The following is a 21,424-nucleotide window of genomic DNA, read 5'->3' as shown; positions in this document are numbered from 1 at the left end:
CGATTGCTAATGAGAAACGAGCGCGACACGCGTCTCGAGAGCAACTTTTATTATGCCACAGTCACCGCTTCTGCTTCTTCCGGTCAAGTGTATGTGGGGTAACAATGATTAGTTTTCTGTCTATAAATGTATCCAAACTGTTGTTCCCTTGTCTAATAAAACATATAATATATTAAAACGTCTTTGGTGTTTCCATTGTTTCTACAAAGTAAAACCGGAAATCGAGGTTAACACGGACATTGATAGGCGATGCACGGACGGCCCGAGTCCTGGTTAAAATAGCTTATTTCTCAGTATTTAAACATTCTTGGAAATATTTGGGATAATGTAAGTACACAAGTCAACAAAATATATAACACCGTTCTAGTGGTTTTTGGATAATTTAATCCAAAAACCTTACATATTGTGCCTTTAAATATATTTATGATTAAATATGATTCTGAATCATTAAATAACGTTGAGCTTTTACGACAGCTAATCATTGTTTGAGGATACCATTAAATAAAACAAAATAGAAAAACAATTCTCAGTGACTTCTCTTATGATACAGCATTTATTTTGTTAACCCTCTGGTGCTGTTTGGTCGTTTTTGACCGAAAAATGTTACTTTGTTTTGTTGTAGAATTTTTTACTTCATTGTACAAAACTTGGAAAGATTTTGACACATGCTGTGTGAACACAAACACACACACACAAAAAATAAAAATCAAGGACATGATTCAAGAAGGTTTAATGGTCCTGAAAAAAGTCACACTAGTCAAAAATAGCCACACTGGAAATGAATGGGAAGCAAATTTCACCTAGTGGAAACGTTTGATACTGCACCCAAACAAAATTTTACTGAAAGCTCATTTTTTGAGATATCAACCTCAATTTGGAGCTTTAGATTTATGGCTTTAGTAGTATTTTTTATGCATTTTTTCATTAAAATAAACTTTTTTTTTGGATCACAACTATTCCATAAATATAATGTAGGACCATAAAATACCCTAAAAATACAAAAATATTAAATAAAAAAACATTAGCGAACTAAAATATAGTACATTCAATTCATTAATAATTTTTTTTTTTTTGGCCATATTTGTCCGGCACATGAGCAGCACTAGAGGGTTAATGCCAAATATAGATCACTTCAAAATAAATGTTTAATGTTGTAGATTATCGGACAGACTGTCAATTAATAAAATAATGAGCTGTTTTTTCACAAAAGTCAGTGTATTTATATTGTAAATCGTGACCCAAAACATGTCATGATGACAAAATTATATCCCAACATGTAATTTGATGAAGTTAAATGAAATTTGCATCAGTACTGATGGCAAATGATTCTCAATGAAGTCATTTGGACCGGCATGAGGGTGTGTAAAGGACACAATGTTAATTTTCGGGCATTCAGGTGTGTGCGAATTACCTGTGGAGGCGTAGGTGTCAAGCCACTGCGACCTCCTGACATGATCTCTTCTGTGATGTCACGACCTCCCTGATTAGGGTCTCTGATCCTGATCTAGAGAGAAGCATTTAGAACACACAACAAAGAATGAGAACATGAGACAGACACAAGTTGACATGCACCACATGGAAAAGACGATATGAACAACAAGAAAACAACAACAACAGCGTGTGATTTAATCCAAGAAGCATTTATCGGTGCTGTAAGAGACAAAATATGCTGCGAATGTCTCTGGCAAACACACAGACACACACGCACAACGTGGAGCACCTTATAAAGAAGAGAATGCACAAGACCCTTGAAAACTTTCACACGGCCTCTTAAAACTCACACAAACTCAAAGCAGTCCGTTTGTCCAACTTATCTATCGCAATGAATTATATATTGGCTCACCAGGTCAACGAGACAAACACCCACACAGACACACAGACATACACACACGCACGCATGAGACAGCACATTCCCTACCTTCCTCCCCTCGGACGGAGAGGTTGAGCTCTGCTAGGCCCGGCTCATCCTGGGGCTGAAGTTTAAACTCAGCCTAACTCAGACACACTAAATGGGGCAGCACATTCACACACAGCCTGGGCCGACGTGGGCCTCAAACTCTCTCTCACGTACAGGAGAGGAGGGAAGGAAAAACAGAGTGAGAGAGAGAGAGAATTTGGCCTTGTGAAACGAGAGCACAGGAATGTGGAACGCCCACCACACTGAACAGAGAGAGAGAGAGAGACGGGGGTGGAGACTGAGAGCCACGTGGAGCTCCAGAACTGAACTCACTGACTTTGCCGTTTTAAATAGTTCAAAACTGACATGAATAATGCCACAAAAGATTCCTATTTCAAATAATTGCAGTTTTTGTTTAATTTTCTACTCAAAGAATCCTGAAAAAAAAAATATACACAAAAATATGAAGCAGCACAACTGTTTACAACATTGATGATAATAATAAATGTCTCTTGAGCATCAAATCATCAATATATTAAAATGATTTTTGAAGGATCATGTGACATTGAAGACTAGAGTAATGATACTGAAAATTCAGCTTTGATCACAGAAATAAATTACAGTTTATCAAATATTCACATAGAAAACAGCTATTTTAAATTGTAATAATATTTGACTGTTTTATTTTTAATCAAATAAATGCAGTTTTGGTGAACAGAAGAGACTCTTTCAAAAACATTTTAAAAATCTTAATGACCCCAAACTTTTGAATGCAGGGTTTGAAATTAAAATGACAATTTGGCTACTAAATTTTAAAGTTGCAGCGCATTTAGAACTTCATATAAAAATGATATAAAAATATCAGAAATAAACCAGATAATCAGTGTCAAAGCACAGATTTAAATGCGTTTATTATTAAATCTGATTCTTGATCATTGAATGCTGTTCATCTTTACAACAGTTTGTTTGAGGATACCAAAAAATGAAACAGAAATGAAAACAATTCTCACTGACTTATAAAAGAGCATTTAATCCAAATAAAGCTCAATCCAAAATGTTTAATGGAAAATACGTGGACAGACTTTAAAGTTTACTGTCTCACAAAAATCATAATTTTTTTTTTTTGGCTCAAAGCATGTCATGACAAAATTATATCCCAACCTGTAATTTCATGAAGATAAATTTCCCATGTCCTTCGCATAAGTACTGACGGCAAATGTTTCTCAATGAAAGCAACTATATTATATAGTACATTCATTCATATATTATATAATACAACAGTTTGTTGCAGCTCTCTCTCTCTGTCATGCCAACAGTGTCTCTCTCTTTTCTCCGCCTCTTTTCTTCCTTCCACAACTTTCGCTCAGTTTCTATTCCTCAGAAATGTAATCTCACTGACCGACTGAATGTGAGACACGAGAACTCAAAGTCCACTACAGTTTCCCAGCTGTGAGCTCCCAGAGACCCTGATAACAGCAGCAAACACACGCTCAACACATCCCATACTAAACCGCTGATGCTTCACCAGTGTCTTTTGATGGAAATGACCTTTAATCAGCTGTGGAAATATAGTAGTGTATCAGTATGACACAAAACAACGGGACCAATGCATTTCACATACCTGCTAACTCCAAAGTGGTGAAAAAGGTAACATGTTTACAAAGTAAATAGTAGTAGGGGGGTCTGGGGGGATCCTCCCCAATGAGAAAATTCTCGTGATTTTAACATGTAAACTAAGCATTCTGGTGTACTCCCCCAACAAAATAAATTGTAAAAAAAATAAATAAAAATAAATTATAGACACTAGGGCTGGGCATTGACACAAATTTCACAATTGGATTTGATTTTGATTCAGAAGCTTGCGATTTGATTTCGATTTGATTACCTTCATTTCAATAATGATTAATTTGGGGGTTATCAGGTACAGTACATGGCAAATTTCCTCAAAGAAAAAAATATCTCTCAACTAATGCTGTAAACTATACAGGGAACCACAGCTGGTATATCATTATAATATTAAAGGTTAAAATTAATTGATTTGTAAGCTACTTACATATAAATTACACAAAGAAGTTTTTATAATAACATCATAATACATTTTTAATGACAATTATGTTTCTACTCGTTTTTAATATCGGCTAAACATTTAAATGGTGGCCGTCATAAAACGGTTTTATACATTCAGTATTGAAGCACATGTTAATTACATGGATATGCAATGGCCTGTAGTCACAGTGGATATATATCAAAATGCTCCTCTCTGAGTTCATTTTTGTAGCCGACTAACAAGTTTTTTGACATTGAACTTTTCTGAGGTAAATGTTATGGTAAATGTGATATTTTTACAAGCTATTTTATTGGCGCTTTTGCACGGTTGAAACAATCAATTAATGTTACATATGACATGATACAGATTTCAGTAAGTTGTACTGGATCTTTCAACATACCTTCGGTATTCATTCATCCTACATCCATTCATGTTTATTTCGTGTTGTAAAGCGGAAGAGTTGATCGGTTCACGTGCGCTCTGCCTCTGTTTGAACTGAAGCGCTACAGCGATGTGTCTGTCACACCACAGATTTTTTCAGAACGACTGACCGATTCGCGATTTAGATTTTTTTTTTTTTTACTGTTTAACTAGTCAACTTAAAAACTTAACTACAATATGAATTAAGTAACATTCTTTTTATTAACAATTTGGTTAAAAAAAGTTCCATTACAAGTGCACCACACATGAAGTGATCAACATGGTGTAAATGTAAAACAATTTGTTAAATATCTTTGCAGAAATATGCCTGAAATATGAAGACAAATGTTGTACAAACTTATCTTAAACACATCCTATATACTCAGAAATATAAAATAAGAAAATGCTAAATATTTCTTAGCCAAAAAGTAATAGCAATAAATAACACCAGTAATAGGCTATTATTAACAGCAAATGCTTTGTAAAAACAGAAAACCACAGCAGCTTTCAGCCTGTCACCATCATGCAAACATGAAATATCAAACAGGTTTACAGGTTTTGTCTGTCCTATTGATTTTATGTTTGGCAGACATGTTTAGGTGTTGCAATTGTGACTAGCGTCTTTTGCAGCGTCTCACCCATGAAATTCTAAAAACATGGCGGTCAAGTTGAAAAAAAAAAAAAAAAGCTCAACTTGCATTTAATAACTTTGCCTTTTTTCTCATTCCACTGCCTGTGTCTCATTTTTATAATGCAATAAAGCATTTCTGAATGAACAGCCGCTTAAGAATAGTGATGTGCTCTACGCTCATAGAGCGTCACATGAGAGCGGTTAATCAGGCGCGCCGGCGCCATCAAGAGGTCGGATCATTTTCTTCTCCTAATACGGTTATCATGGCTGTATTGTCAACATATCTAACTGTAACGCTTGCTAACATTTTTATTCAAAAAAAAAAAAAAAAAAAAAAAAAAAAACGATTTCTCGATTTAAAAAAATAAAATAAAATCGAGGCAAAACATTAAATTCGAATTAATCGAAAAAAAATCGGAAAGATCGCCCAGCCCTACCAGAGAGTGACAAAAAAGATCATGACAGCTCAAGAGACGTTTATGGTCTCAATCCAGTCTATGGGAAAGTAGCCCATTTTTGATTTATTGTGCCTGCAAACTCACCCTGACACCCCCCATCACCCCCCCCAAAAAATTACATATTTTGATTCAAAACGACTAGTTTGCAGGTATGATTTCAAGCTTAATGCACAATGCTGCAGTTTTTGTGGTGATTCTTCTGCCATGAAATCAAAATGGAGAATTCTTGTTTTTTTTTATTTTTTTATTCAATTTATCTGTGCACATTTTTTTTAAAATTCATGTGCCTCGTAATCTTGAATCAGAATAACTTCCCTCCATCTTGCAGCGAGATCTCTTCTCTATTGACAAGGGCGGGGCAACCCGTCACTCACATGAGATCCACCAATAGCAAACCACAACCATCCAATCAATTCCCCATGGACAAAATCAAGCCTCGTCCTACATTTGTTCTTCTTCCAAAAGCCATTTCACTCGGATATACAGCACAATCGGGAAGAAAATATGCTAAAATCTGTCCACTTTTTCAGCAGTCTTGGTTACAGAAGTATTTTTCCCATAGGATTTGTAAAAAGTCTCTGTTAAAGAGTTATGAACCAAACCAACCAGCTACGAGGTGAATCATAACATAACTTAGCATTGCTTATGATTTAAAGAAGCAAATAAACTGTAATGACAGAAAGCACTGCGAGCAATGCAATAAAAAAGTGCTCAAAAAACATAAAATAGTTGATTTAAAAGTATAGAAACAATGTTGCTTAAGTTTACTGCAAAATCAGATGTGTACCAAGTCAAGTTAAATTTATTTCTATATTACTTTCACAATACACATTGTTTCAAAGCATGTTAATGTTTATAATATCTTCACGCTTTAGTCACATTTATCATATTAGTGCTGGGCGATAAATATTGTTTACACTTTGCAATGATACAAGCAATCAGACAGCTGAGTGTACTGTATGCATGTGGATAAAGTTGGATATAATATATATCCAACTTTTTATATAGAGCTGTGCTATAATACATTTTACATAGGCTCATGGGTAATGCAGTTCTTTATCGGCAATTGCACTGTTAAACATGATTTTTAAAAAAAATGAAGACATTGACTGATGACTTCAACAGAAGTTTAAATAAAGCAGAGCTTAAGGTAGATCTGTCTTTACAGTGTGTTAGTATTAAACATCGATTTCCTATGGAGAAAATTAATGGGAATTTATGGAACCCGACTGTTGCCATGAGATGAATCTGGTATCACGGCAACAGAAGTTCTAATTCGGAGGTTCCGTCCTTGACGGGTAATTGTATCACTGTGTTTGAAAACATCTTAACGGCTTCATAAAAACCCAATGCTTTCATTTAGGACATGAGCTCAGAACATCATCAGGTCTGAGAGGGACAAACCAAACCAAAAGCTTTTAAAAATGTATTCAAAACACAAGCAGCAAGCACAGCAGGACTCCACCATGTGTGTTAATGATGAAAACTTCCTCCAAAATTCAGGTGAATCTTTGCAAACAATTTCAAACAGAAAAGATCTTCTTATCAAACTTTGGTTAATGCACATAAATGCCACATAAATGTAAATCACATTGACCCAGAGAGACAGTCATTGCAAAGACTTGATTTAATCACTTTGTGGCAATTAAAGAGGCATGAAATTAACAAATTAATCTGGATAGATGACATACGGCTCACTAAAATGATTGTTAATTTGCAAATAAATTGCTGATAAAAATGTCAAATTAAAAACCTTGACAGCAATATTTTCTGGTACTGCAAGAGATGGAAGTAAAAAATATAAAGAAATCCCAAAACACTGAAGCTGTAGATGTAGAAAGCAAGCTGTCGATTCATGCCTTACCTGCTTACGTTCCCGTCTGGGCGGAGCTTGCTGCTGTTGAGGGGGAGGGGCCTGTTGCTGTTGGGGGGCGGGGTTCATAATAACAGGCGCAGGGGCAACAGGAGGCGTGAACTGGGGCTGAGCAGGGTAATACGCCCCGGCTGGAAGAAACACACAAGAGAAAATGTTACAAATGTCTCAGACTTCATCAAAATGCCTGTGCATGGGTTTATATCAGTTCAGTATTATTGTGATATCACCCAATTTAGATTCACTCATCCTAAACATCACGTAGAAGAGAAAAACTGTGGCTGGCAAAGTGAAGAACACTTTAAAAGTCTCTTAGGTCAGTTGAAGTGAAATCCTCAGAAGTTAACAGCACAAAACACTGAATTATCAGTGATTCGTAACCAGGTAAATGCGTACACACACACACACACACACACCACCCTCCTTTAGCAAACACAATCTGTTACAGCCAAAATTTATATTTGAACTGCACACCCTCAGAAAACAACCACTGCTCTCATCTACATACACGCTGGTGGTTTGTATAGTCGTTTTAATGTCCTTAAAAGCACAGTCCAGCCAAAAATGAAAATTCTGGCATTATATACATACTTTCTTGTCATTCCAACCCTGTGTGATATTAAATACACCAGCTCTTTTCCGCACCACAACAGTTCATAGTGATCGAGACATGGTGTCACGCTTCAAAAATGACCAAAAATCAGGATTAAAGGGGTCATGACATGGATTTTATTATTTTAATATGTTCCTTGAGGTTCATTTTCAACCCTCATTCTGACTCTGTCTGAAATTATCCGTTTTTAAGGCGCGGCTCCTTTAAAGCTTGTCAGTAAACAGGCACTGTTTTGATTGGCTAACATCATTGCATAGGAAACAGTATCAGCACCCACTTACTATTGAAAACTATCCATATAAACCATCATTTACAGACAAAGCATTATTAAGTCGCTTATTTACGGTTTGTGATACAGCTGCTGTCAGATCCAATACAGTCGGTTGCTTCATCTTTCAACAAAAGTTTCTTTGTGAACTCTCCATTACACTGTGCCTCGTTTACAAAACAAAATGCTCCGAACAAACATATAATCCTCTGGAATGCCATTAAAATAAGCCATCCACTTGTCGCTGGGATCTTTCTGAAGTCTGTACAGAGACTCAAACCAGCTGTTAAACTGGACGTGTCAAAGCGAACGTTCTTTCACTCTTCCATTTGTCCTGTTGTCGACAGACTCAAGCGTGTGGAGTATGTCAGAAACTGAACACACATCTGTATACTGTATCAGTGTAGACAGCATTAGTCATTATAACGACTTCAGAAACTGAACGCACATCTGTATACTGTATCAGTGTAGACAGCGTCAGTGATAATGAAACTGAACACACATCTGTATACTGTATCAGTGTAGACAGCGTCAGTCATTATAATGACTTCAGAAACTGAACGCACATCTGTATACTGTATCAGTGTAGACAGCGTCGGTCATTATAATGACTTCAGAAACTGAACGCACATCTGTATACTGTATCAGCGTAGACGGCGTTAGTCATAACGACTTCAGAAACTGAATGCACATCTGTATACTGTATCAGCGTAGACAGCGTCGGTCATTATAATGACTTCAGAAACCGAACGCACATCTGTATACTGTATCAGTGTAGACAGCGTCAGTCATTATAATGACTTCAGAAACTGAACGCACATCTGTATACTGTATCAGTGTAGACAGCGTCGGTCATTATAATGACTTCAGAAACCGAACTCACATCTGTATACTGTATCAGTGTAGACAGCATTAGTCATTATAACGACTTCAGAAACTGAACGCACATCTGTATACTGTATCAGTGTAGACAGCGTCAGTGATAATGAAACTGAACACACATCTGTATACTGTATCAGTGTAGACAGCGTCAGTCATTATAATGACTTCAGAAACTGAACGCACATCTGTATACTGTATCAGCGTAGACGGCGTTAGTCATAACGACTTCAGAAACTGAATGCACATCTGTATACTGTATCAGCGTAGACAGCGTCGGTCATTATAATGACTTCAGAAACCGAACGCACATCTGTATACTGTATCAGTGTAGACAGCGTCGGTCATTATAATGACTTCAGAAACCGAACTCACATCTGTATACTGTATCAGCGTAGACAGCGTCGGTCATTATAATGACTTCAGAAACCGAACGCACATCTGTATACTGTATCAGTGTAGACAGCGTCAGTCATTATAATGACTTCAGAAACTGAACGCACATCTGTATACTGTATCAGCGTAGACAGCGTCAGTGATTATAATGACTTCAGAAACCGAACTCACATCTGTATACTGTATTAGCGTAGACAGCGTCAGTGATTATAATGACTTCTATTTGCTTTTGATGTGACGCTTATATCCAGTGGAGGCAAATGTCAGCCATTACGTGACTGAACGCCAGTGGGCGGGGCTTAAGGTGCAATGATGTATAACCATTTGTCTATGACATATGCAAATGTATGACATCACAGATCCCGCAATATTGAAACAAGCCATTTTTGGAGCGTAATTAAATAAATGCTTTGTTCATAATGAGGAAGACAATTTAATCTCTGAATCTTGCAGGATGTTTTAATAATACAAAGACCTCTTATATGTCAAAAGATCAAGGCAAATTTGATTTCTCATGTCATGACCCCTTTTAAAGTAGTTCATATGATTGCACGCTAACACAATGAATGGTCATAGCATGGAAAAGTGCTAATTATGTACTATTTAATTGAGCATATTTATTCCATTTTAATCTATTGTATATTATATATTATTATTTGTATTAACATATTACCTACTTTAACTACATTAAAAAAAATTAAAAAAATCCGTCTATGCAAGACAAATGCCAAGAGTAGTATTTTTCTATTAAAATTAAATTGAGAGAGATGAAAATCTCCCCAAAACTCCTCTTACCTGGTCATATGGTCACTTTAAAGTGTTCTGATTGGTTGTTTCTTTCTTTAGTCAATCTATGTGTCAAACCCAACCCAACTCGCATTACTGAGGGAGCATTGTTGACCGGAGCGAGCGGAGACTAAATATAGTTAAAACCCACAGAAAGACAGACAGCAGGACCATAACCGAGAGTCTGAGACGGGTGAATAAAAGAAATCACAGTCACGTACCCTCAGAGCTGCTGCTGGACGCTCTGTTGCCCATGCTCCCCTCTCTCAATGTCCGCCTCGATACTTTCACCTCTCTGTGCGTCTACACTGAACTCAACTCCTCCCTTGTCTAACCTGCTTTCCCTGTCTGCATGTGGCGCCGCAGGTCAGTGAGTCCTCTGGGTGTCGTGAGAGACACACTGGAGATGGACGGAGGGCGAGTGTGTACGTGAGAGAGAGATTTGATCCGGTGAACGTGCTGCTGCTGGTGGGGGTTTGACTAAAATAACAACCAGCTCCTACCAGACACATCACTTCCACATCCAGAGAGTGAGTGAGCACTGACAGACTGCTGCTCCACTCAGGGTGTGCTTAGGCACTTTAGGACACTGTTAAAACAACTCTAAACATACATTTAAAAGGTCACTTTTGACATTTCTGACAGCGCCAACCACAGGACGGGAGGCGTCCGATATACATGAGTGATGATGTGAGAATAACTCTATAACCACAGATGAAAGAGGGTGGGAGAGAAATAAATAAATAAATAAAGTACACAAAGAAAGAAAAAAAAAGAAAGTAAATACAGGAATGAAAGAAAGAACAAATAAAATTAAATAAAAGAAATTTAATTGTAAAGGGAAGAAAGAAAGAAAGAAAAAAACTATACATTCATTAAAGAACAAATACTAAATTAATTCATTAATAAAATTAAATAAAAGGAAATTAAATAAATAAAAAAAACAAAGAACATGAAATAGTGAATTATATAATTTTTTTCTTTTAATTTTTATTAAAGAAATTAAATAAAAGCAAATAAATAAATAATAAATAAATAAAACAAATAAAAAAGTAAATAAAGAACATGAAAGAAAGAAACTTAAAAAGAAACTTTAAAAGAAAGAACAAATAATAAATTCATTAAAGTTTAAAAAAAACAATGAACAAGAAAGATGAAAAATGGAACAAGAAAACAAAAAGAACAGTAAATAAAGAAAAAATAAATTCATTAATAAAATTAAATAAAAGCAAATAAACAAAATAAAAAAACAGTAAAGAACATGAAAGAAATGACAAAAAAGAAAGAAGAAACTTAAATACATACATAAAGAAAAAAACAAATTCATTAATAAAATAAAAAATAAAAATAAAGAACAGTAAATAAACTAAGAGAATAAGAAAGAAAGATAGAAATTTAAAGAAACTTAAATACAGAAATAACAGAAAGAACAACTAATAAATTCATTAATAAAATTAAAAGAAATAAAGAACAGTAAATAAAGAACATGAAAAAGAAAGAAAGAAATGTGAACAACAGAATAAGAGAATGACAAACAAACAAAAGAAATAAAGAACAAAGGGAGAAACAACTACTGAAAATCTAGCACTGTCAGCCTCTCTCAGATCTTTACAATTAAACAGGATATTTTTTTTTACTGAACCTTTAAGACTTTTATACATAAATGAGCTCTGACTACTGAATAGGTGTTGATGCGTAAATGGGCGATCACTTGTTAATGTGCTCAGGGTTGTGACATCATAACCATGACTATTTCAGAACAATTTGCCAGTTACCACGACAACAACCAGACTTTTTTTGTTTTCAAACTGTTTTCAGTCAACAACAAAATCAGTTCAATATTTAATGGGGAAAATGCCTCTTTTGAATCTCACCAAAACGAATGAAGTTGATTCATAATCGCATAGTGATGATTCCCACCACAAGATGCTGAAAAATTCTTTCCCACTAATAGGAGCGCACACACACACACACACACACACACACACACACGGAGAGATACATGGATTTACTGCTTCCTCTCTCCGTACATACCGTAATCAGCCGGGCTTGTGCCAGGGTAGAAACCAGGAGAACCGGCCACCTGATACTGCTGAGGGGTCACGTATGAGGGACGGTACTGACAGAGAAACAGAGAGAGGGTTTGTGTTTTACTGCACTGACTCATCAAAAACACACACAGTCACCATTTGAGGTCAGAGTGAGACAATCCCCATTTCAGACCATTTTTCTATCTGCCCAACAACCCTCCCCCCCTTTTTAGTGTTGCACAATTAGGAACGGTACAGACGGTCAGCTGACCGGGACAGAGTTTAAAAAGGGGAGGAGTTGTCAGCAGAATCAATACACTGCAGAGTGTGTGTGTGTGTGTGTGTGCGCGTTACACATTTGAGCAAAACGTCCTGTGCAAATAAAAATAGGGATGCTCATAATTAACTGGTTAACCGTTGACTGACAGTAAGAATTTTGACTGAGTAATTCTATCGGTTAAACGGTTTAAAAAGTTATTTGGTTACTATAAAGTAATATAGTTAAAATAGTTTATATTAAAAGTGATATGGTTAAAAAATATGCTACACATATACATTTTTTGAGAGAAAAAAAACAAAACAAATAATATGCATACAAGTCGCATTTTATTATTATATTATTGTAAAATACCGGTAAATAAAGCAAAATGTTTACAAACATTATGATCACTATAAACATTAGCTATAGGCTTTTTTAGTTCCCCTCACTCCACAACAAATCCTTTAAATTTAAAGGTATTCAGAACAGAACAAGAATGAAAAACAAAAGCTATAAACGTCAAGCCAAAATTAACTCATTTAAAGTGAAACTGAAACAGAAACAGGTGTTGGGCTCATGTAGCCTACCTCTCTCATTGGGTACGAATCCAAACGTTTCCGTACTTGTGATGTTTGTGATATTTGGATGCTAAGCTATGATTTATTATGTAAACTATAGGGTTTGTACTTCACTCGCGTTTTAATATTCACGAAAAACATCATCCTTCACATGTGTAGCATAAAACCACAGGCTCACTGCTCGCGCTGAACGGCACAGATTCTACTACGGACTATTTAAATTGAGCAGCGTAACTTGTTATATGTTTGGTTGACTGCATTATATTTTGATAACGAACAGGCTGCAAACTGATATGTTTGCCTGCATGAACTTGAAAAGTTTCCTTAAAACAGTGGAAACAACTTAAAATCCTCTGTCATTTATGGTCATACAGATAAGAGTAAAACATCATTTGAAACTGTAAAGGGTTTACTTTTTTAAAACAAATCATTGTGCTTTTGTAAATTATAGAAAACAAACAGGGTGCGCTTCCTGCTGTCTCGGTTTCCTTTCCGTGAACTTGTTTGTGGAGCACGTCACAAAAATGAACTCGGCGTATACTAAATGTCACACAGTTTTCTCTTTTGTTTTCTTAATCAGGTAATTATTTAAGTGAAATATATTTTGCGTATTTACAGAAGCACTGGAGGTGCGTGATGTGACGATGAATCCTCATGTTCTTCTGTTGTTTATGCTGCTATTTGCGCATGTAAATCTAAAGACCCGGAAAACAGATTTTGTTATTTTAATGGGTCACAGACAGTTATTCGTTCTGATTTAATTTAGTTCTAATTTAACAATCTTGTCAGTTAACAGGTAATGATCATTTAACAAGCTTCGATTTTCAGTTAGGGGAAAAAAATTAATTAACATCCCTAACTAAAACGATATATACATACATACATATATATGTATGTATATATGTGTGTGTATATATTTTCCTTTAGTCAGTAGTACACTAGTTGATGTACTTAAACAACTACATTAGTTAACATGAACTAACAATAAAAAACACTTCTGTCATTTATTATTCATAATGTTATTTTCAACATTACATTTTTAATGAGAATTTATCGTAAAAACAGCTTAGTTAATAATTAAGTTAATAAGTTAATAATTTGATCACTATAAAAAAAAATATTATTATGATTATACTATATTTCTCCCTTATATAGTAGTTAGCTACTTTGTGTTAGCTTGTAATATAATTTTTTTTACTATTTTAACTACTTAAATGACAAGCAGTTAGGCAAGTTTCAAAATAGTGTCCCCAACTGCACAATGGGATTTGTGAAATTCATATATTGTAATCATTCTGTTAAAAATGTGCTTTTTCTGTTCATAATTTCTCCTGAAATCCTTCATATTTGTATTGAGTGATGTTACATTATGGATTTACATGTGATTTACCTGGCCAGGTATATAGTAGGCCGTGCCTTGTGAATTTGGGAAGCTGATAGGTTGCTGGGGAATCATCATCATCTGGGAGGGGCCGGGCTGGAACACATGAGGGGGGCGGGCTCCATGCGGGGGAGGGATGGGCCGAGGGGCGGAGCTTGGCTGAACACGCCCAGAATTGGCGGGTAAAGTGGGCCGACTGGTATAGTACGGCTGAAATGAGAGAAAAACAAAGAAAAGCTCGATTATTTAAGAAATAAACACTGCATCAAAATTCTACAGTAATCTAAATCAAAATCTACCGGTCACACATAACACTACTTGTGGACACACAACTAATCACAATTCAAATTAGGACATTATTAAAAAAATAAGTATGTGCCGCAGTAGATAAAATGTTATTGATATCTTTAAAGTTTTGTCCGCAATGATAAAAACTAGTCAGGTTGAAAATCTGGACAATTCAGGTTATGCAATCACTAATTTATTAATACATAGATATTGCAAAAAATGGTCTTCTCAGTCCCATTTAACCTAAATAAGTGTTATTTTTTTATGATAATAGTTGAATATGCTGTTTAATTTGGAAACTTCATATTACGAAAGTAAGATGGGTTTTGAACAGCATTTTACACTGATTTTAAAGGGAAGAAAAATATGTAAGCATTACCTGCAGTGACCTGAATCCTCCCTTCAGCAGCACCACACACACACACACACACGCAGCAGAAGAGTGAGAGAGAGAGAGAGATGGAGAGTGTGTGTTACCCACCGGCACAGAGAGTTAAAGGAACAGAGCAGCATGCAAACAAACTAAGCATTTTAGCAGTGTTGAGATGACACAACAAAGGCCAGAAACATACTCTAAACAAGTACACAAGCGGCACAAACGCAGACGCTCGCCAGCAACGTGCTCTTCAGTTACTGTCGTGGTAATAAACCTCAGTACTCGAAAGGCTGATAGAGTTTCTTTCAAATGTCTGTCATTAAACCAGATTTGTTAATCAGGTAGCTAGATACAAACATGACTGCAGTTTAACTAACTTGATAAGCAAGTTAGTTAAAGATTCTTGTTGAACTGCCAAGATTCTTGTTGTCAGTGCAACATTTCTAATTTTCATTTAGTTTAGGTTGAGGTACTAAAACTTAAATAAAAATTAATAAAAACTGCAGTCATATTAAAAAAAAAAAAAAAAAAACACAAAGCTAATAAAAATGACAAACAAAATTACTAAAACTTTTAAATTACTAAAAATTACAAAAACAGAACCTATAAAATTAAAACTAATTCAAAATATTAATAAATACCTAAACAAAAAAAATTAATAAAAATATTAAAAAAACATAAAAAAAATAATAAAATGACAAAAATACAGTTACTAAAACTTGCACTAAAATGAAAATGAAAACAGAAAGTATAGAAATGAAAAATTATCCAAAAAAATAAATACTAAAACTACAGTCATATAAAAAAACAAATAAACATGACAAAAATGCTAAAACTTACACTAACAATTCAAATGAAAACAGAAAATATAAAATTAAAACCAATTCAAAATATTAATAAATACTAAAACTTAAAAATTAATAAACTAAAATCTAATAAAAATGGCAAATATACACAAGTACTAAAATTTACACTAAAATAAAAATTAAAATATAAAACATAAAAATTGAAACTAATTCAAAATATTAAATGCTAAAACTTAAAGAGAACCAAAAATAAATAAATAAATAAAAAACACACAATAAAAGTACTAAAACTTACACTAAAAATAAAATGAAAACAGAAAATATAAAAATTAAAACTAATTAAAGCAAAATATTATTAAAAGCTATAACACACACTTCAGAATACCATGCAGAATTCATTCCATGTGACACTGATGTTTCAGGTCTTGTTCAATGTATGTGTGTGTGTGTGTGTGTGTGTGTTTGTGTTAGTACCTGTTGTGGTAAAGCTCTAGGACCTGAGGCAAACTAGAAAGAGAAAGCCACACACACAAGTCAAAGGTCAAGAAACTGAAGCAACACCAGCCACAAAAGCAGAGAAGAGACCTCACTTTCCCAGAAGCACCTCAGTCGCACGAATCTCACACACAATGAGAGGTCAGGAGGATGCAGGGCTACCTTTGAGCTCAACTGCAAATGTTTGTGTGATATTAACTAGCTACTAATTCCTCTGATGTGTCCAAACATGTCAGGTTAGTTATTCAGCAAGTTTTTTTTCAACAATTCACCACCTTGGAATTATAAGGTTCTATCTGCATTCTGAGCAGTTTTGAGATACTGAGCTTCAAAGTTTTTGCATTTCATACTCTTTTGTGAATAGAACCTTTTTGTTTTCTAAAAAAAGGCACAAAATATACACAACTTAAGAAAACATCACAATGTAAATAAGTTAACACAGAATAAGAAAATGTGAATAATTCAATTTTGACAAAAAAAATTTAGACAGAACTTTATAATTCCAAGGTGACAAATTGTTTAGACAAAACTCCCATGAATCTCAAAAAGTTTCTGTACGGATCCTCCACTGAGCAAAAATCCCTTTCAAAATCTCCAAGATTCACAATACTGAAGACAGATTAATATATATACAAAACGTAAACTTATTTCATTTCAGTTATCTGTTAAGGCAACATTTCTAATTTTCATTTAGGTTAAGCCGAAGTACTAAAACTCAAAACTTAAAACTCTAAAAATCAATAAAACAAACTAAATATATTTATAAAAGAACAAAAACTAATAAAAATGACAAAAATACAACAAAATTACTAAGACTCAAACAAAAAATATATAAAAATTAAAACTAATTCAAAATATTGATAATGATGCCAACAAACACTGAACACTTTTTTTATGATAAAACTCAAGATTGATTTGATTCTGAGTGGGCTGGTTTGGCTCTTTATTGAAAAACTCTCTGAAATGTAGGACTGCCCTGACTAAAGTTTTTTCTAGTCGACTAGTAGTCATCCATTTAAGCCATTAGTCCACTAATCGCATGTTTATATTAATGTAATTATTTAAATATATACTGATGAGAATACTAAACCATAATGAGGATTTTATATATATATATATATATATATATATATATATATATATATATATATATATAGGTGTAATATATGCCTATTCCACATAATAAAGCTTGCCGCAAAGTAGACATTTCAAGCTTTCTATAGATATATTTCTTATGTCTACACTAAGTTTCGGTTCATTTTTGTGACGTACTCCAGAAAGAAGTTCACGGAGAAGGAGACGGCAGAAAGCGCATCTTGTTTGTTTTGTTTATTTTACAAAAGCACAGTGTTTTGTTGTTATTGTGAGTGCACACAAATAAAAGACCCTTTACAGTTTTGAAAGATGTATTAATCTTATCTGTATGGCCAAAAATGATGGAGTATTAAGTTGTTTCTGCTGTTATCAGGAAAAATGAAAGTGATCGCACCGGCGCCTCCATGCAGTAATTGCGCTATACTTCAGCTTCCACACTCCGCACAAACACTTGGATATGCGCCTAATAATAGTGCACATTTATCTAGGTTAACGTTAGAGTGAGAGGCCAAGTTACTTACGCTTCAAATGATAAGCCATATTTGACATAGATGGATGATAGTTGAACATTTGGATTTCCTGCCTGACATACTAATAAAACTTTGGTCGATTAAGCCTTTTCTCGTCTAACGTTTAGTCAACTATTAGGGGGCAGCCCTAATGAAATGCCAATGGAGAAAAATTACTTCCTGAATCAAGAACCCAGTAGTCCATCTGACCAAACCCACAGTGGGGAGTATTTGGGATGTCGTACCTGTCGGGGTTGGGCTGCCGGGTTCATCTGTGGCGGAGGGGTTCCGAACACAACCGGGGGAGGACCAGGATAACTGGGCTAAAGAGACACATGCAAAACATGAGCAGGACTTGACGCCCCAAGGTGCTCCAAAGTGGAAAGATTTAGGAGAGCATTAAAAACTAAGAGTGCAATGAAAATTTAGGTGTTTTTACTTAAGGGCACATTTACAACCAAAATGATTTATTAGAATACAAAAAAACACACTATGTTTTTAATCATTTCTGCTTCAAAATGTATTTAATAATTATGTAACTATTTACAGGCCTACTTTTAACTTTCCCTTGTGATTCCCTGGACTTCAACCTGAAAACCCCTGAGAAAGATCACAATAAATATAAAGAGTGGTGTGTTTTACCTGGGACAGGCCCGGTGAGGGTGCAGGAAGAGGGGCGGAGGGGTGGGGAGGGGCGGAGGGAGGTCCTGACAGAGGCTGAGGTGCCTTATTCATTTCACCCGGAGCATCTGCATGGAGACGCAGCACCTACTGACAAAACCTGAATGACAGAGAGAAAAAGAGATTCGACTGAGCCACAGTCACTTCAAAATCAAATTATTATTCAGGCATTAATTAGGGCTTCAATTCAATTAGCGATTATAATGTCTGACTGTAAATGAGTCACACTGATTCAGCAGACATGTTAAAGCTGAAGCGTATGATTTTGTACGCATCAACACTAGCAACACTGGCTCTTCCAATATGGCGAGTTTGGTGTGGGATTATCCGATCAACGGCTGATGGGAAGAGTGTTTGGAATGCCGGATTGGAACCTGTCATTACTGTTGCAGTTCTGTTTGGTGATGCCAGTGGTGCAGTAATAACAAGCTTCACCTTTAACATGGGAGATCCAGACCTGAACACCGCAGTAAAGAATAAAAATAACAGCTGTGCATCTTCAAACACTGCAGCACGGGTCACGTTTTCACCGCAGGGTCTCTCAGGAGACAAACACACTCCTGCTCGAAGACAGCCTTGCATCAAAAGTCCCTTAAAACAGGCCTCTTGACTATAAAACCCTTGAAAATTGCCGAAAAATCACACACTTCACCTTTAAAAGTTTATTGTTGTAAAAAACGGTACTAGGCTGAACAATTTGGGAAGAAAAATCTATCTGCGATTTTTTAAAAAAGAGCTTGAGGTTTACTGTGCTTGTAGCTTCGCAATTTGGCTAATTATTAGAGATGCACTGATAATAAATTTCTCCGCCAATACTGATAGTCGATTATTCAGAATGATATCTGCTGATACCGATAAATTGATATTCTTAAGGGAAAAATATCTTTCCCAACTAATGCTGTACAATTACATAAGAAATTATTAATTTTGGTAAGTTGTACTGTATCTTTCAACATACATTCTGATGTTCATGCATGTTTTTTTTTCATGCTATAACTTGTATTAAAGTGGAAGAGTGATCTGTTGCGCCATTTATTGTTTGAATTTCCTTGAAAGCAGAGATTTTGTTTCTAATCAGAAATAAAGCTTTTTTTGATATTTTCTAAATGTTAATAAAAAAACTATTGCGAAATGACGCCGTTTCCATTAACTGGTGTTATACAACTAATTTTTTCCTCTCGTCAAGTCATTCCAAAAATCATGGCAACAGATGTTCTCAGGTTTAAGTTTATTACAGTCAACGCACTAGCCATTATTTTTAATCGAAGAAGACATGTTATCCAGGCATTAATGGCAAGGTAAGCCCCTTATACTCAAGAGCGGCCACGTATGAGGTGTTTCTAGGTGTTGCGATATATGGGAGTTTTTGCGAAATTGACGTGTTTCCATTGGGCATGTTTTCAATTTGCGCAATTTGAAGTGTAATGGAAACGCAGCTATTGTCGCATTAACTTCGATAGCCCTAAATAAACAGTTGAGTATTTAAAGGCACACTATGTAAATTTTTGCTGCTAGAGGTCACAGCCGATGAAAAAGAATCGTGACGTGACTCGGGCAGAAATTACGTACATAGATGAGATTAACAAAGTTATTGTAGTATGTCGTTATTTTTGTTTTGTTTTTGCACACAAAAAGTACTCTCGTCACTTCATAAAATTAAGGTTGAACCACTCCAGTCATGTCGACTGTTTTAACAATGTCTTTAGTACCTTTCTGGACCTTGAAAGTCATTGTTAAAACAGTCGACGTGACTGAAGTGGTTCAACCTTCATTTTGTGAAGCGATGAGAATACTTTTTGACCTATTGCGGTCTATGGACAAGTCATATACCTCTCTGATTTCATCAAAAATATCTTAATTTGTGTTGTGAAGATGAACGAAGGTCTTATGGGTGTGGAACAACATGAGGGTGAGTAATTAAAAATAAAAAATTTTCATTTTTGTGCGAACCCTTTAATTTCTTCATTTTCAAATGTTAAACCATCAAGCTTTTATTTTAACAGACAACTAATATATTGTAAAATATAATAAGAATGAATTATTTGGTGCTTCTTCAAAAGTACTAAAATTGGAGCTTCAGAATTGGTACTTGTGAATCTCATCTGTAGCTTGTTCAGGTTTTGGTGACCCGTGAATGAAGAGTCGTGCTTTATGACGGCTCAACTTCCAGCTGCACCTTCAATTACTGCAGCACACATTTATTATTTGGCTTTGTGCATTTGACATGTGGCTGCTTTTGTGAATGAATCAGGACTGCGGCAAGAGACGAGCTGAAGACTCAAACTAGTTTATATGGAGGGGTTACAAGCGCACGGCTATCTTTACAAGAGCCAAATATAGAGGCAAGCCTTCACAACTCACACACACACACACAGACATACTGTACTGGACATGAGGATACAGTAGACCTGACGCTTCTCACACATGCACACAGATATGGAGTTCAGCAGTGACATTATATAACACTTAAATACATCTTGCGTAAAAGCCGAGTTCAAAAGGTTTTGAGGCCACAAATCAAAGAGAATTAAAATGACTAGGCACAAGTTCTGACTTAACGTTTCTGCTATTAAATCATTAACATTTAAGATGATTCGGTGTATTTCTTTATAAATAAAATCCCTTTCTGTATGAAACTCAGTAGGGGTGTAACAGTTC

At 35.3% G+C, this 21,424-nt stretch overlaps 1 protein-coding gene across 6 annotated transcripts in view; it reads right to left on the bottom strand.

Annotated features, from left to right (window-relative positions):
- Positions 1-21,424, bottom strand: part of LOC127495146 (eukaryotic translation initiation factor 4 gamma 1-like) — a 49,301-nt gene that overhangs the window by 20,612 nt on the left and 7,265 nt on the right. For 2 of the 6 annotated variants that reach the window (XM_051861637.1, XM_051861638.1), the window contains exons 2-9: positions 18,728-18,866; positions 18,331-18,408; positions 16,461-16,493; positions 15,184-15,204; positions 14,526-14,726; positions 12,303-12,387; positions 7,318-7,457; positions 1,412-1,504 (exon numbers count right to left, since the gene is read on the bottom strand). In XM_051861637.1, coding sequence (XP_051717597.1) covers positions 1,412-1,504; positions 7,318-7,457; positions 12,303-12,387; positions 14,526-14,726; positions 15,184-15,204; positions 16,461-16,493; positions 18,331-18,408; positions 18,728-18,820 — 744 coding nt within the window. In that variant the 5' untranslated portion in view covers positions 18,821-18,866. Of the gene's footprint in view, positions 1-1,411; positions 1,505-1,918; positions 2,148-3,058; positions 3,240-7,317; positions 7,458-12,302; positions 12,388-14,525; positions 14,727-15,183; positions 15,205-16,460; positions 16,494-18,330; positions 18,409-18,727; positions 18,867-21,424 lie in introns of those variants that run through there. The other 4 variants (XM_051861639.1, XM_051861640.1, XM_051861641.1 and 1 more) reach the window with 4 other exon arrangements.

This window comes from Ctenopharyngodon idella, chromosome 15, assembly GCF_019924925.1.
Source record: "Ctenopharyngodon idella isolate HZGC_01 chromosome 15, HZGC01, whole genome shotgun sequence".
NCBI lineage: Eukaryota > Metazoa > Chordata > Actinopteri > Cypriniformes > Xenocyprididae > Ctenopharyngodon > Ctenopharyngodon idella.
Note: the sequence above shows the minus strand (reverse complement) of the source record. Positions and strands in the feature narration are given on the sequence as shown.